The sequence below is a fragment of the Limanda limanda genome, chromosome 20, assembly GCF_963576545.1.
Source record: "Limanda limanda chromosome 20, fLimLim1.1, whole genome shotgun sequence".
In the NCBI taxonomy this organism is placed as follows: Eukaryota; Metazoa; Chordata; class Actinopteri; order Pleuronectiformes; family Pleuronectidae; genus Limanda; species Limanda limanda.
Genome location: NC_083655.1, coordinates 10,230,153 through 10,243,132, shown reverse-complemented (window position 1 = coordinate 10,243,132; position 12,980 = coordinate 10,230,153). Strand labels below are relative to the sequence as shown.

The following is a 12,980-nucleotide window of genomic DNA, read 5'->3' as shown; positions in this document are numbered from 1 at the left end:
TGAACTCTCTGTACCCACAATGCAAAGCTATGCTAACTGTAGCACAGCAGCTCCACTGTGAGCAAAAACAACAACAGGCTACTCCGAGCAGGAGGCAGCTGCATGGATAGCGACCGCAGCGACGAGCGGGATCTCACTCATGCACTCGTTTCTCCTTAAACCAAAATGAACCCTAGCCTTGTGATGTGAGTACTGTCGGCTCTAACGCGTTCTGCAGCAGCTGAAGTCATTTTAACACGTTCCTTTAAGTTGAAACTGTTTGCAGGCTAGCTGGCTAGCTCGCTAGCTATCTGCCTCTCTCTATGTGTGAGTGTCTTCCGGCAGCAGCGGCGGCGGCGGCGGTGCCATGAACAGTGGACTCCCAGTTTCAGCTGCTCCGCTCGGGGGTGTCGGGATACCCAATGTCAAGGTGAAGTTCTGCCGATACTACGCGAAAGACAAGACGTGCTTTTACGGAGAAGAGTGTCAGTTCCTGCATGAGGATCCGTCCATGACAAGCCTGCCGCTGCACGGTGGCGGCAGTAGCCCGGTCCCGATGTCTATGGCCGGGGGTGGCGGGACGCCAGCGGGGTATCCCCTCGGAGGTCCCGCGGCGGCCTGCCCGGGTGTCGGGGGGACCGGCGTGTCCAAGAAGAGCGAAGCCTTGGGGCCCGCAGTCGCGTCGCTGGAGGGACAGATGCTAACCAGTGAGTAGTGATCACAGCACAACGAGGCCTCGCATGGACTGACTGGCTGTGACTTTACTTTTGGGCCTTGTGGGGCTGTGTAAAAATTTAGCCCGAGGACTCATGGAGGCCTCTTCACCCCCAAAACAACGTGGGTCACATTTCTCTGCCCAGCATGATCCAAACCTGTCGGTATGCAACCAGCACACCCTGCTCTCCCGGCTGTGATGTGAACAGTGTTCCGGTAGCTGTAGCTGTGCTTGGTAATAACATTAACCTGAGCCATGCTGCTGCACTGGAGGCCTGCTGTGTGACAGCTGTGAGTGGGCACAAATCAGCGAGCTAGTGCGGCTATTAGCCAGCTAGCCTTAGCTACATTAGCATTAAACTGTTTTTAAGTAGCGTTAGTGTTTTTGACTTTGTCTCCGGTGATACTTTGTAAGTCTCAGCGTTGGTGCCGTCATTTCTACTCCAGCTCATATTTGATTATGTGAACTATAGTGTTTCTGTGTAGACGTGAGTTTGAATGTTTGCTAACATTAGCTTAGCTGAGCTAGCTGTCCACGGGGCTTTGTTTTGTGTTGTCTTTTCCAAACCTCCAGTAATAACAAGTTACTAACATTAACCTGCAGCTCCACTGTAAGAAGCTGCTCACGTCCATTTTAACCTGAATCCCTGAAAACCAGCAGGTGCAGTTTCAAAGTTCGTCCCTCTCCACACGTAGTATCCCTCCGTGACAGCATGTTAAACTCCCCCCCTGCAGTTGTGGAAATGTTCCCATGCTCTCTAATGTCTGCTGGAATCTGATAAGCAAACATTCAGTAGTGGTGACTTTGCCTTTGATGTCTGACCCCTAGGGCTTAAGTTATTCTAGGTATTGGAGCAAATATTACAGGTTGAACTGTTTGTCTCTGTCCTCCACAGTCGCAGGGATGGAGGGCGCAACCCTGAGCGATGCCAGTCTCACCAACTCTTACTTCAGCAGCAGCTTTATTGGGGTCAATGGGTTTGGAAGCCCAGCAGAGTCTAAATACTCCATGATGCAGGTACAAGAGGGAATCTGTTGATGTATAGACAATGAAAACGCACAGTGTGATTACAAATAGATGCCGTGTGTTTACATAGCTGTAATTCTCTAGATGACCTGAGGATCTACATTAGTTATTATGTGGTTAGTTGAGCCTGTTTGGTTTGGCATCACACATTTTCATCACAACAGTAATTAATGGCGACAACTGTTCTTGATGGTGCTCTCTTCAGCGAATGACTACCAGCAGCAGCTCCCCCAGTCTCCTCAATGACGGTGCCAAGAACTTCAGCCACAGCACTCACGGTAAGCCAGTGCTCTGTGAAGCAGCAGTCACCACTCGTCCACTGAATATTGTAAGCACCGCTGCACAGGTTTTAACACTCCATGGCCTTTCACAGATCCAGTGAATTCTCCGACCTCCTCACTCTTCAGTGATTTTGGTGCTCTCAGCATTTCTCAAAGGAGAAAGGTGAGCGCACAAGCATTTACTTCAAGAAATCCCAAATAAGTTTAAAGTGCTTTTGAAGTTCAACACAGAACTTGTATGAGCATGTACACAAAACTTAAATATTATGCATTTCCTGCCGTAGTTTGGTCTCTGAGAGCAGTGGTTGACTTTTCATCTTTTTTCTTGTGCTACCAGGCTCCTAACCCAGCAGCGAGTGAGTTCATCCCTAAGGGAGCTCCACGTATGGCCGCCATGCCACAGGCCCCTGTCCAGGCCTTCCCCTCACCGGTCTTTCCACATCCCAGTCTCAGCAGCTCCACAGCTGCAGCACTGGCTCCAGGTGGGTTTTTTGGGGATAAAACTACAACCTGAAAAATCACTGTGCTCCACTTTTTATTGACTATTTATTGAGTTTTGTTTTCCATCTTCAGCTCATTTATAGTTCAGCAAACTTGGGAATTCCCTCTCGTATAAAGCACCACATCTGCTGTTGTTGAAACAAAACTAGATCTCTTTTGCTTCAGTGTTTCTTTCAAACATTTTAATTGATTGCAGCCAGTTAATGCTGGTTTTTCTCTTTTTTCCTGAAAATAATATTTCCTCCTGTTTTCCATTTCAGGCATGTCCTTGTCTGCCGGCTCTTCTCCCCTCCACTCCCCAAAAATCACACCACACACCTCACCCGCCCCTCGTCGGCGCAGTCATACCCCAAACCCTGCAAACTACATGGGGCCCAACAATGCAGCGGACCAGGGCGCTCACATTATCCAGAAGGAAACTGTAGGGGGGACTACCTACTTCTACACAGACAACACCCCAGCACCGATGGCAGGGATGGTATGTGCTGCACCTGCTATTCCATTCTGTGCTTTAGTCAAGAAATATCCGTGTACTGAACCTGGCAAAGCACAACAAAAAACGTACAAAGACGCAATATGACTTTGTGACATTTGCAATTTTTAAAAAAATTGTAAAACGTATGTAAATCTGTATGTAAAAACATGATTTGATCTTAAGCTAAATCCTTAATTCGTTAACACTACGCTTCAGTTCAAAAGCTGCTTTAATTTGGGAATAAATCCACAATATACCAGTTATTTGTCCTCTAATTGCATTGTTATTGTTACCCACTGAACTCAGTTTTGTTTCATCACATTCATGTTGCCAAATGCTTCTTGTCGGGGAGAAGATCTACATGCGCGATCACCATGGTTTTCATTTCTCAATAAATAGGAAGCTGTGTTTTTCTGGTTTCGTCACAGGTGTTTCCTACGTACCATATCTACCCCCCCACGGCACCCCATGTGGCTTACATGCAGCCGAAAGCGAATGCCCCGTCCTTCTTCATGGCTGATGAGCTTCGACAGGTATTATCCAATCGCCCTCCTCGTGTCTCACCAAACATCCCCATTGTTCTCTTCTCTAGAGGTCATTTATTCAAGTTTTTGCCTCCCTGTTTCTCCTTCAGGAGTTAATAAACAGACATCTGATAACCATGGCCCAGATTGACCACTCAGAAAACCCAGGTAAAAGGTCTTCTCTGTTGACACAACAAAGGTGTGTTTTTCGATTCGATAATTTATGTGTGTGCAGCAGAATACAGCAGGCTGACAATAAAACAGTTCCAAATAAAGCTTCATATCAAACCAGAGAGTGTTTTGATGCTCTGTTGTTCACAAGCGAAGAATGTAAAAGTGCTGGCTTATACAAACGTGAAGTCTCTTTAGGAGTTGGCCTCATCATGGTTGTGCGGAAGGGTGTTGTGAAATATGGTTTGAAGTTTGTTAACCACATGTGTTTTTTCTTTTGTGTGGGTCTGTTGTCCCTTAAAAATAAATTGCGAAATTCAAAATCTACTGCTGAATTAGTTTTTCAAAATACTATTACTACTTCGATGGTGTGTGTTAATGCAGAAGCTTGTTTGTCGTGTTATTTACAATTATTTGTTTTTGTTGGTCTGAAACAGATGTACCGTCTGAAGTGGACAGCTACCACAGCCTGTTTCCCATCGAGGCCCTCCCTCCACCAAACCGCATGCAGAAGACCAGCAACTTCAGCTACATCACTTCCTGCTACAAGGCCGTCAACAGCAAGGATGACCTGCCTTACTGCCTGAGGAGGATACATGGTCAGTAATAGTCTTTCAAAGAAGCACAATGCAGATGTCACAGAACCCAAATAGCCGGGGTGGCAAATTATGTAGTTAGGTGTTGACACTTGAAGAAAGCAACATTGGTCCCCTCCCTCTTTAAAAGTAAAACAGAAGCATCACTGTTGTGCAGCAAACACAAGCTAACTTGATTACAAGGCTTATTTGTTAGTTTGGATAATCAGTGCAGGACATGTGTGACTCTTAAGTCAGAAAGAACTCTAAATGTGTGGGTTGTGACCCAGTTGTCACCATATCTGTCTGTGGCACAGCATGTTGTGATCCTGTATGATTTCTTATTGCCTGTATGTTTGTTGTGCATCTTTAAAATGTGTTCAGGTTTCCGCCTCGTTAACACCAAGTGCATGATGCTGGTCGACATGTGGAAGAAGATCCAGCACTCAAACTCTGTAACACTGAGGGAGGTCTTCACCACCAAGGCCTTTGGAGACCACTGTAAGTGTACAGGACTTCTGTGAATCTAATTATACGCTTCTGACAGTTTGTCTTTGTAAATACTGTTCGTCTTAGCACTTGTCTCAGACATTAAGCTTCTGTATAGATGATTATATTTTCCACTTTAATTGTATTTATATCTTATTTGCTCTTTTAGTATTTAGCCCCATTTTTTTCATACAATGGTGGTGATATATTTGTTACTTTATGGCACAGGATAAGTGTAAAAAAGTCAGGGGAGACTCTATCCTTATGCAGATCAATTATGATCTGAAAAACGATGACCTGGCAGCATTAGAACAGCGGAATCTCTCCTGTATCCCAAATTGAGATGACCGACTCACTCGCAGAGTCAGGCTTTTCATTTTACGAGGTTAGCCACTTGCATTCCGAAACTAACCACTAGCGTACGTAAGTGTGCTCCAAAGTAGAAGTGGAAATGTGACCCGGAAGACTCATAAGGAAGAGATTCCCTGGCCTCTCTGTCACCAGCACCAGCTTTTCAATGGTTGGATAAGTAACTGAAGCTTAGAAACTCCATCAACTTCTCTTAACTTTGTTCCTCACACAGTGCCATAATTACTGTAGTACTGCATGTAAACGATGTATCCTTTATCAGAATTGGCCAGGGAGTTTACCCACAGAACTAGTTGAGATTTGCTGATTTTTCAAAGCTCTAATCCATGTCCACTTCTTTTTTGCCTTAGCGTTGGTGTTCTCTTACGACTTCCACGCGGGTGCAGAAACCATGTTCGGCAGACACTTCAATGACCCAGCAGCAGACTCGTTCTTTACGAAGAGGAAGTGGGGTGAGTCGGTCTTGCTTCCCCTCCGCCCTCGCACTGAAATAAGCCCAGCATCACTTCAGATCCCTCTCTGCTTCACACATTTAGAGTGTGACAATTAGGTCATTGCCCAGGGTCTATTTAGGCGTGTGTTCTCACATTTTGCAGTTTGTGTGGTTGTGCTTACATGTTGTTAGATTGCTTTTACGTGTTTATCACCACACAGCAAATTAATGCACATTCTGCCATAAGTTAAACGATTTAAACTTCTCTCTTGTGGTTGTCTTGACACTTAAAATAGGATGTTAATATTTGGAGACTGTTAAGCCTCCTCAGTTTGACAGTTGACATGCATGTGTGAAAGAGAGAGAGACATGAGGACTTGGAGGAAACTGTGGCTGAAACTGATCTCAGGACAGGTGCGGTAAGGCCTACCTACAGGCATTCAAAACAGAGGAAGCAAAACCATTCGGACCCCAGTATCTGTCTAGTCTGTAGTAAACATGCATCATGAAACACGTGAATTCTATAGAAGCAACAGTTTTGGCTTTTAGAGGAACTAATGTTTCGACCAACTCTTACACTCAGTGTGACATTGTGGCTTTTGTTGTGCAGTACACACTCCAACACCATTGCACAACCGCATGTTGTTTATCAGACATACAATCTATGACAAGACAAGTAATAGCAAGATCTGCACGCTATCGCAAACAGAATGATTGTCAAGGACGATTAGGTGACAAAAGATGTGTTTGTTTGCAGGACAACATGAGCCTCCTCCACCGCGGCAGCACGCAGGTCTGCTCCCAGAGTCTCTGATCTGGGCCTACATTGTTCAGCTAAGCTCGGCCCTGCGCACCATCCACACCGCGGGCCTTGCCTGTCGTGTCATGGACCCCAGCAAAATTCTCATCACTGGCAAGACCAGGTATATCACACACACATGAACCCCCTCAGCAGACAGTTCATCACTCAGCATGAGTAGATGGATGTTGATATTGTTGTTTAAAGCCTGTGTCTCATAACCATAAAAGGCGATGTATTTCTGAATTTCAAGTTCAAGCTCAGAAAATGTAGATAAAAGTGAAGCGGACACGTATTTTCAGAGCAGGCTTCCTTTTTCACACCATGTGATCGTGTACACACATGAACACAAACTAATGATAATGTTCTCTTATCTCTGGAGGTTACGGGTGAACTGTGTTGGAGTGTTTGATGTCTTAACATTTGACAGCAGTCAGACCAATCATCTTGCCCTAATGCCACAGTACCAGGTATTTTGAATGATGTTGCCCACTTGTGGTCAATTACACATGAAATCACATCACATAAACATCATGCACAATGTGCAAATGGCGAAAGTCGTTTTGCATACATGTGTGTGGTTTACGTTATTTAAAAAAAATGGGATGTTGGATCATTAACACAAGTATTTCTGTGATGTGTGTGTTTTCTTGTAGCAAGCAGACCTAGTGTCACTGGGCAAGGTGGTGCTGGCGTTGGCATGTAACTCCCTGGCTGGCATTCAAAGGGAGAACCTGCAAAAGGCCATGGAGCTGGTGTCTATCAACTACTCTTCAGACCTCAAGAACCTCATTCTGTAAGGAACATGCATGAAGCAGCATTTGTCACACATTTCAGACAGCACTCTCTGGGGCTGTTGAATTTTGCACACAACAGAGACTTGTTGCTTATTGAAGTTGGAGATGACTCAGAAAATAAATGCCACATATACTCATTGGACATTTCTAACTCACCCTGAGGCTAAACTCTGACTGCTTCTCTGTTTTGTGCAGGTATCTGCTGACGGAACAGTCACGCATGCGCAGCGTCAATGACATTATGCCGATGATCGGAGCCCGATTCTACACACAACTAGATGCATCGCAGATGAGGAACGATGTCATCGAGGAGGACCTGGCCAAGGTATAAGCGGAGCACAACATCTATGTTCAAAAACATGGACAGAGTTTGTGTCTCAATTTGAAAAGCACGTTTTAGTAGGAAAGACTCAGTCACGTTGTTTACAGACGGATGTTGTTTGACGTGGTCAGAAGAAGGCAGGCAGTTAGTTAGTTAAGAGGGAAGTTGTGTGTGCACACAGGATGTTGGACGGTAGATCGCTTTGCAGTCTCACTTTGAATTCAGTTTCCTCATGCTAGTACATGAACCGTGGACCAATCTACTCGCACCTCACTTTTTTTCCCTATTCATTCTTCCCCTTTCCTACAACAACACATCCACCGTTTGTAAATGCAAATGAGGTCAGTTTCCGCTTTTCTTTAATGTCCAGACGATTAAGCGTGACTGTTCCCAAACAAATGCATAGTTTAAATGGGAAGATGTCGATTAAACCATTTAAGAGAACAGCGCAATATCCAGGTAATAACCTTAGTATTTATTACTACAATGGAGTTACAAAAACTATGTTTGGAAAATAAGGTAGCAGGCCAGTGATCTATCTGTGCTGGTGTAAGTGTTCCCTGTACATCAGGCCATCTCTGTTTGATTTAAAACTGAAACCTTTTTTTATTTAAACAGAAGGACACAATGTGTTAAAAATCCTAACTCTGTTAATGTGAGCTGTGACACAGGTTAGTTTTATAGGAAACTGTTGTTGGGATTTGTGGCTGCATCATTGCAACATCACTGTTGTGTCAAGCCTCTGGCTGTGGTTGCTGGGTCATAACATATCATTTTTTGATTTTTCATTTATTAATCTTATGTTTCTTAGGTTAAAACCTTTTTAAAACGTGTTTTTAGAACTGTTGATCTTACACTAGCTGACTTTATTTTCCTTTAACACAGCAATTAGGTTTTTGATGTTATTAAAATTGATAGAAGCATATATACCAGTTTCTTCAAAGAATTATAATTGCAGCTCTGTTTTTCAGCAATAAGTGTAAGTTTCGAGCTACTGTGGCCAGAGAGTTTGGAAAGTATCTTCCTAAGTGCACGGAGGAGGACGTTTGCACCTTCTGTCTTCAATCATATTCACCTTGTCCAACTATGCAGAAAACGTTTGACAGGGTGAGACAGCCAGGGACGAGGAAGGGAAAGGAAAGGCATGAGTAAAAATATATCAGCAGAGATGGAAGGTGAGCTATAACCTGTCCACAATCTGATTTGAGACCACTTGCACATGGTCAGTAGTTCAGCAGCTTGTCGTCTAAACACTGAATTATCTGATCTAGGTGTCCACAGTTGTTTCTGATGTTTAAGCTTCCTAAAATCATCAGTGACGTTGGAGTTGGCCCCTGTTGTCTTTTGTTTCCATAAATCAACAATCAGAGATAAGACTGCATACACAAATAGATATATTTACAAGAACATTGTGACTTTCAAAAAGAAGGAAGTGTCAAATGGAACCTGTGAGAAAACAGGGTCCGGCACCATGTATAGACAGAAGGTCAAGTGACAGAGGTTTCAGTTTCCCTGCAGTGATAAGTTCTTTTTTTTTTCTCTTTTTATTTCAAGTATCCACTGTGTTAATGCTTCAGGGATGCTGCCTGCAACTTTCCACTTATATTAAAACGTTTTTGATGAATAAAACCAGTGTTTACTCAATTGCAGGAGGTACAAAATGGCCGTCTCTTCCGTCTGCTGGCCAAACTGGGCACCATCAATGAGCGTCCAGAGTGAGTCGAGCGTGTGCACAGACCAATTAATATGTGGCATTTATATTCCTGCTACTCCTCGATAACCTTGGCTTGTGTGATCAGGTTTCAGAAGGACCCATCCTGGTCAGAGACGGGGGACCGCTACCTGTTGAAGCTTTTCCGGGATCACTTGTTTCACCAGGTGACAGAAGCTGGGACGCCCTGGATAGACCTCAGCCACATCGTCTCCTGCCTCAACAAAGTCAGTGAAAGTTCCTCTTTTCTTCACGCCCTTATTTGTTGTTTCTTGTACATTTATCACAAGCTGCTAATTTGTTATTTTCTCACTTCTCTTTTCTGATATTTGAAGCCGGTGTAAAAGGGACATTCTGTACTTAACAAACATTTGAGTTTTCGGCTTTATTAATACCCACAAACTTCACACCTACACCAACGAATCTTCATGTGCTTATCTCAGCGATACAAGGTTCACAGTGTTTGTGAGAAGCACAGAATCTTATTCTCTGCATACAACAAGAAGTTATTTTCATCGATTTATCTTCCTCAGTTTTCTAGATGGTGGTAGGTTTCTTCCAAATTTAATTTGAACAACCACAGCTTCCTGAAGGGCAACAAAGTCTAGTCCAAAACCTAACGATGTGGTTTCTATCCGTTAACAAGGCAAATAGGAGAGGGGGTGATACTTTTGCTTGAAAAAATAGTCGCTGATTAATTTGTTTTTATAATTATTCTGAAAAAGATTTTCTTTGAGGAACAAAACAAGGGATTTGTAAAAGTTGCTAGCTTTTTTTTGAACGGTGCAACTCCTTACTCCTGGAATATGCATAAATAAGTGTTGACTTTGTTTTTCTTTAGCTGGATGCTGGTGTTCCTGAGAAGATCAGTCTTGTGTCTCGGGATGAGAAAAGCATCCTGGTTGTGACCTACTCGGACCTGAAGCGCTGCTTTGACAGCACCTTCCAGGAGCTGCAGGCTGCAGCCTCTGGCTCTCTGTAGCGCCCTCTTTGGGCCCGGGGTGTGTCTGCCCCGACCTGGAGCACACTATTGCACTACAGCGGAGGACCAGGCTTAAAAAGATGACATCAGCATGGCGAAGGCAGCGGGGCAGGGCTTCGTGAACCTCAGTCACATACACTGACCCTGTCCACCAGGATGGCTTTTTCTAACGTGTATTTTTTTTAGTTTTCCTAAACCCTGCAGCTGAAAACCGAGATACAAAAGGAAAAACAGAAAAAGGACAAATATGGAAACTGTGACAAACGAGTATGATGACATTTTTTTAGATTTGGGGAACAAAACGAGAAACAAACCACGAGGTTTCGAACTTCTTTCCTGCTTTTATTGTTTCTTTCTACAGTTGGGGTTTATTTTTCTGAGGAGGATGCACTAAGATTTTAATTTTTTGGTTAATTTTTTTATTATTATGAAATGTGTGGGTGGCCTACAGGGTGTACAGAGAGAGCTAAAGTCACACACAGACATCAAAACCAGAGCAGACTCCCAATTCAAACAACGACAGAAGGATCCAGCTTTTTAATGACTGCATCTCTCTTCCGGCTGGAGACCACACCCCTTCATTCTGACGCACAAGGAGACGGGACGCACCACTCGAAGCTTTCATGGGGATATCTGTTTAATGAAATGGGTGCAGCCCACCTTTGCCTTGGTTGTTGGTTCCCCCCCAGAAAGGACAAACCACTTGGGTGGGAGGGAAGGGTTCTTAAAACTGGAAATAAATATGTGGATTTCTGACATTTTAGTTCAGCAGATTGTGAACTAGCTGGCGCATATGTGTTGGAGGGTGGGCTAGCATGGACTGGGATTAGGTTTCATGTGGTTTCTGTTGGCATTGAGGAAGGGGTGTCTTCTCCTGATGCCGTCTACCAAGCGTTTGTTACATACGCAGCAACCACCTTATTGTTTAATGGTCGCCAAGACATGAACTGCTGAATCATGGGTCATTTTGGTTTGGCTGTCCAGCACTTGGTCGTAGACTGTGGGTGGGGCTTCTGTTGAGGTGGAGCCACAGCTGCCTCTTTGTGGAATGTCCTTATTTTGTCCCCCACCTCTCCGCCTGCCCTCATCATCCCCTTACCTACTCCACCTCTCTTCTGTCCCAAACTCTGTTTCCCCTCGGGGGGGTTGGGGTCCTCTGCTTTTGAAAACAAAAGTGACACTTTTTGTGAATTTTCTAGCCCTTTTTTCTCTGCTGTTGTGCAGGAATGCATCATGGGAAATGGGAGGGCAATTCAATCTTTGCCTCAATTCAACTTTTATTATTCTGTGGACCAATTCCAGTAGAGGTTTAGGAAAAAGAGGAAAGGCTGGAGGGCGAAGGTTTGTTTTAGTTGACTTTTTTTTAAAGATCATGCAACGTGCTGGAGACAAAGCAGTGGTGCTCTCTGTGCCACTCACTCGAATGGCTTGGATTTCTCTCAGGATGACAAACAGCTGGAGGGGCCCAATGATTGAATGTGTTTTGCTGTCATTGGCTGCCCCCTGTCCAGTCAGATAGATGAGCTACAGTGGAGTGGGTGGGAGGTTTTAGGAATTTTACAGCGTGGAGAGACGTAGAGATCGCGCAACGAGGGATTTTCCTGTTGCCCTAAAGCACAGTTCATATTCTGTTAATCCGAGTCAAAATTGGTTGAATGAATTTGGTGCAAACCCACTTTAACCCAGAAAAAATTGAACCCAAGCTGTGTCAAATCGCCGTTGTTGATGCCTTCGTCTTGTTCTCAGTAGCTGTTGAATGTGTAAAAACATTAGACTGCAGAACAACAGGGGTCGCACGTCAGATACGGGACAAATCAAAGTGAACGGCGCAAACGTCTTGGCTGCATTCAGTTTCACGTCAACTGTTCAAAGTTGTATCTGATGTCAACGGTCTCTGTTCTTGAGGGCAACAAACGTGCAGGGAGCCAGCTGTGGTAGATCATGTACTACTTCCTCTGTTTTAGTGAAATGAACAGACAAAACATACTTGGTGAATGTGGTGCTTTAGAAAATCCTCAATACACACACACACACACCCACAAACACACACAATCCTACACAATCCTCCCAGACTCGGCCTACACAACGTCAGTGCTCATATCACTCTCCTCCACATGGTAACACATACACACTCCAGTTAATATTAGTGACAACGTTCTCCTCCACCACATCAACAAACCTACAATCACCATCTTAGTATGTTTTAAGCCCCTCTTGTGTTCATTGTCTCAAATTTTGCAATATTTGTGTGTACAGCAGTATTTTAATAAAGAATACCAAAATGGATACATGAGCGATGTTGTCTCGGTTTTTTTTTTTCTCCCAAAAATGTCACGTTTACATCAAAACACTTTATAGCATGTTTATATACGACGAAAAGAAGAATACCAACGTTAGTTTATACCTCAACCGTTACATTCAAAGTGTAAACTGAAAAGATTAGACACTTATTACACCATTAGACACTTGAACCCATATTAAACTGGTAAAACATCAGAAAAGTTTATAAAAACTAAATGCAAAAGTTCATGGATAATAAAAATGTTAGTACTGTAAATATTGTTTTTTCAAGATGGCAATGTTAACCAAGTGGTTTAGACGACAGTATTGTACTGGTTGGATCTCCTGTAGTGGTGCTTCAAACATTTCCTCCACCAAGAAGTTTTCTTTCTGTTAGTTTGCAGGATTTACTTACAACTCCTGCACGGATTTACACAATAGAAGGAAGTGGTGTATAGATCAGGAAAGAACCCATACAAGTTTGGTGCAGTTCTCGATCTGAAATCCAGGAATTGTTTTATAACTTTTATTTAACATAGTAAAATCAGACA

At 43.7% G+C, this 12,980-nt stretch overlaps 1 protein-coding gene across 3 annotated transcripts; it reads left to right on the top strand.

Annotated features, from left to right (window-relative positions):
- Nucleotides 1-77: 77 nt before the first annotated feature.
- pan3 (poly(A) specific ribonuclease subunit PAN3) lies at nt 78-12,442 on the top strand. Of its 3 annotated transcripts, none has more exons than XM_061093663.1 (19): nt 78-185; nt 328-686; nt 1,590-1,711; nt 1,926-1,998; nt 2,094-2,164; nt 2,339-2,483; nt 2,763-2,980; nt 3,406-3,510; nt 3,612-3,669; nt 4,110-4,271; nt 4,632-4,748; nt 5,456-5,557; nt 6,296-6,461; nt 6,720-6,807; nt 6,994-7,133; nt 7,330-7,459; nt 9,107-9,171; nt 9,256-9,394; nt 10,009-12,442. In XM_061093663.1, exons 1-19 carry the CDS (start codon nt 166-168, stop codon nt 10,147-10,149), a joined length of 2,421 nt encoding a protein of 806 aa, XP_060949646.1. In that variant the 5' UTR covers nt 78-165; the 3' UTR covers nt 10,150-12,442. The 3 variants fall into 3 exon arrangements, with proteins under 3 accessions (XP_060949646.1, XP_060949645.1, XP_060949647.1); XM_061093662.1 differs by having other exon boundaries at nt 325-686; XM_061093664.1 differs by having other exon boundaries at nt 266-686.
- Nucleotides 12,443-12,980: the final 538 nt, after the last annotated feature.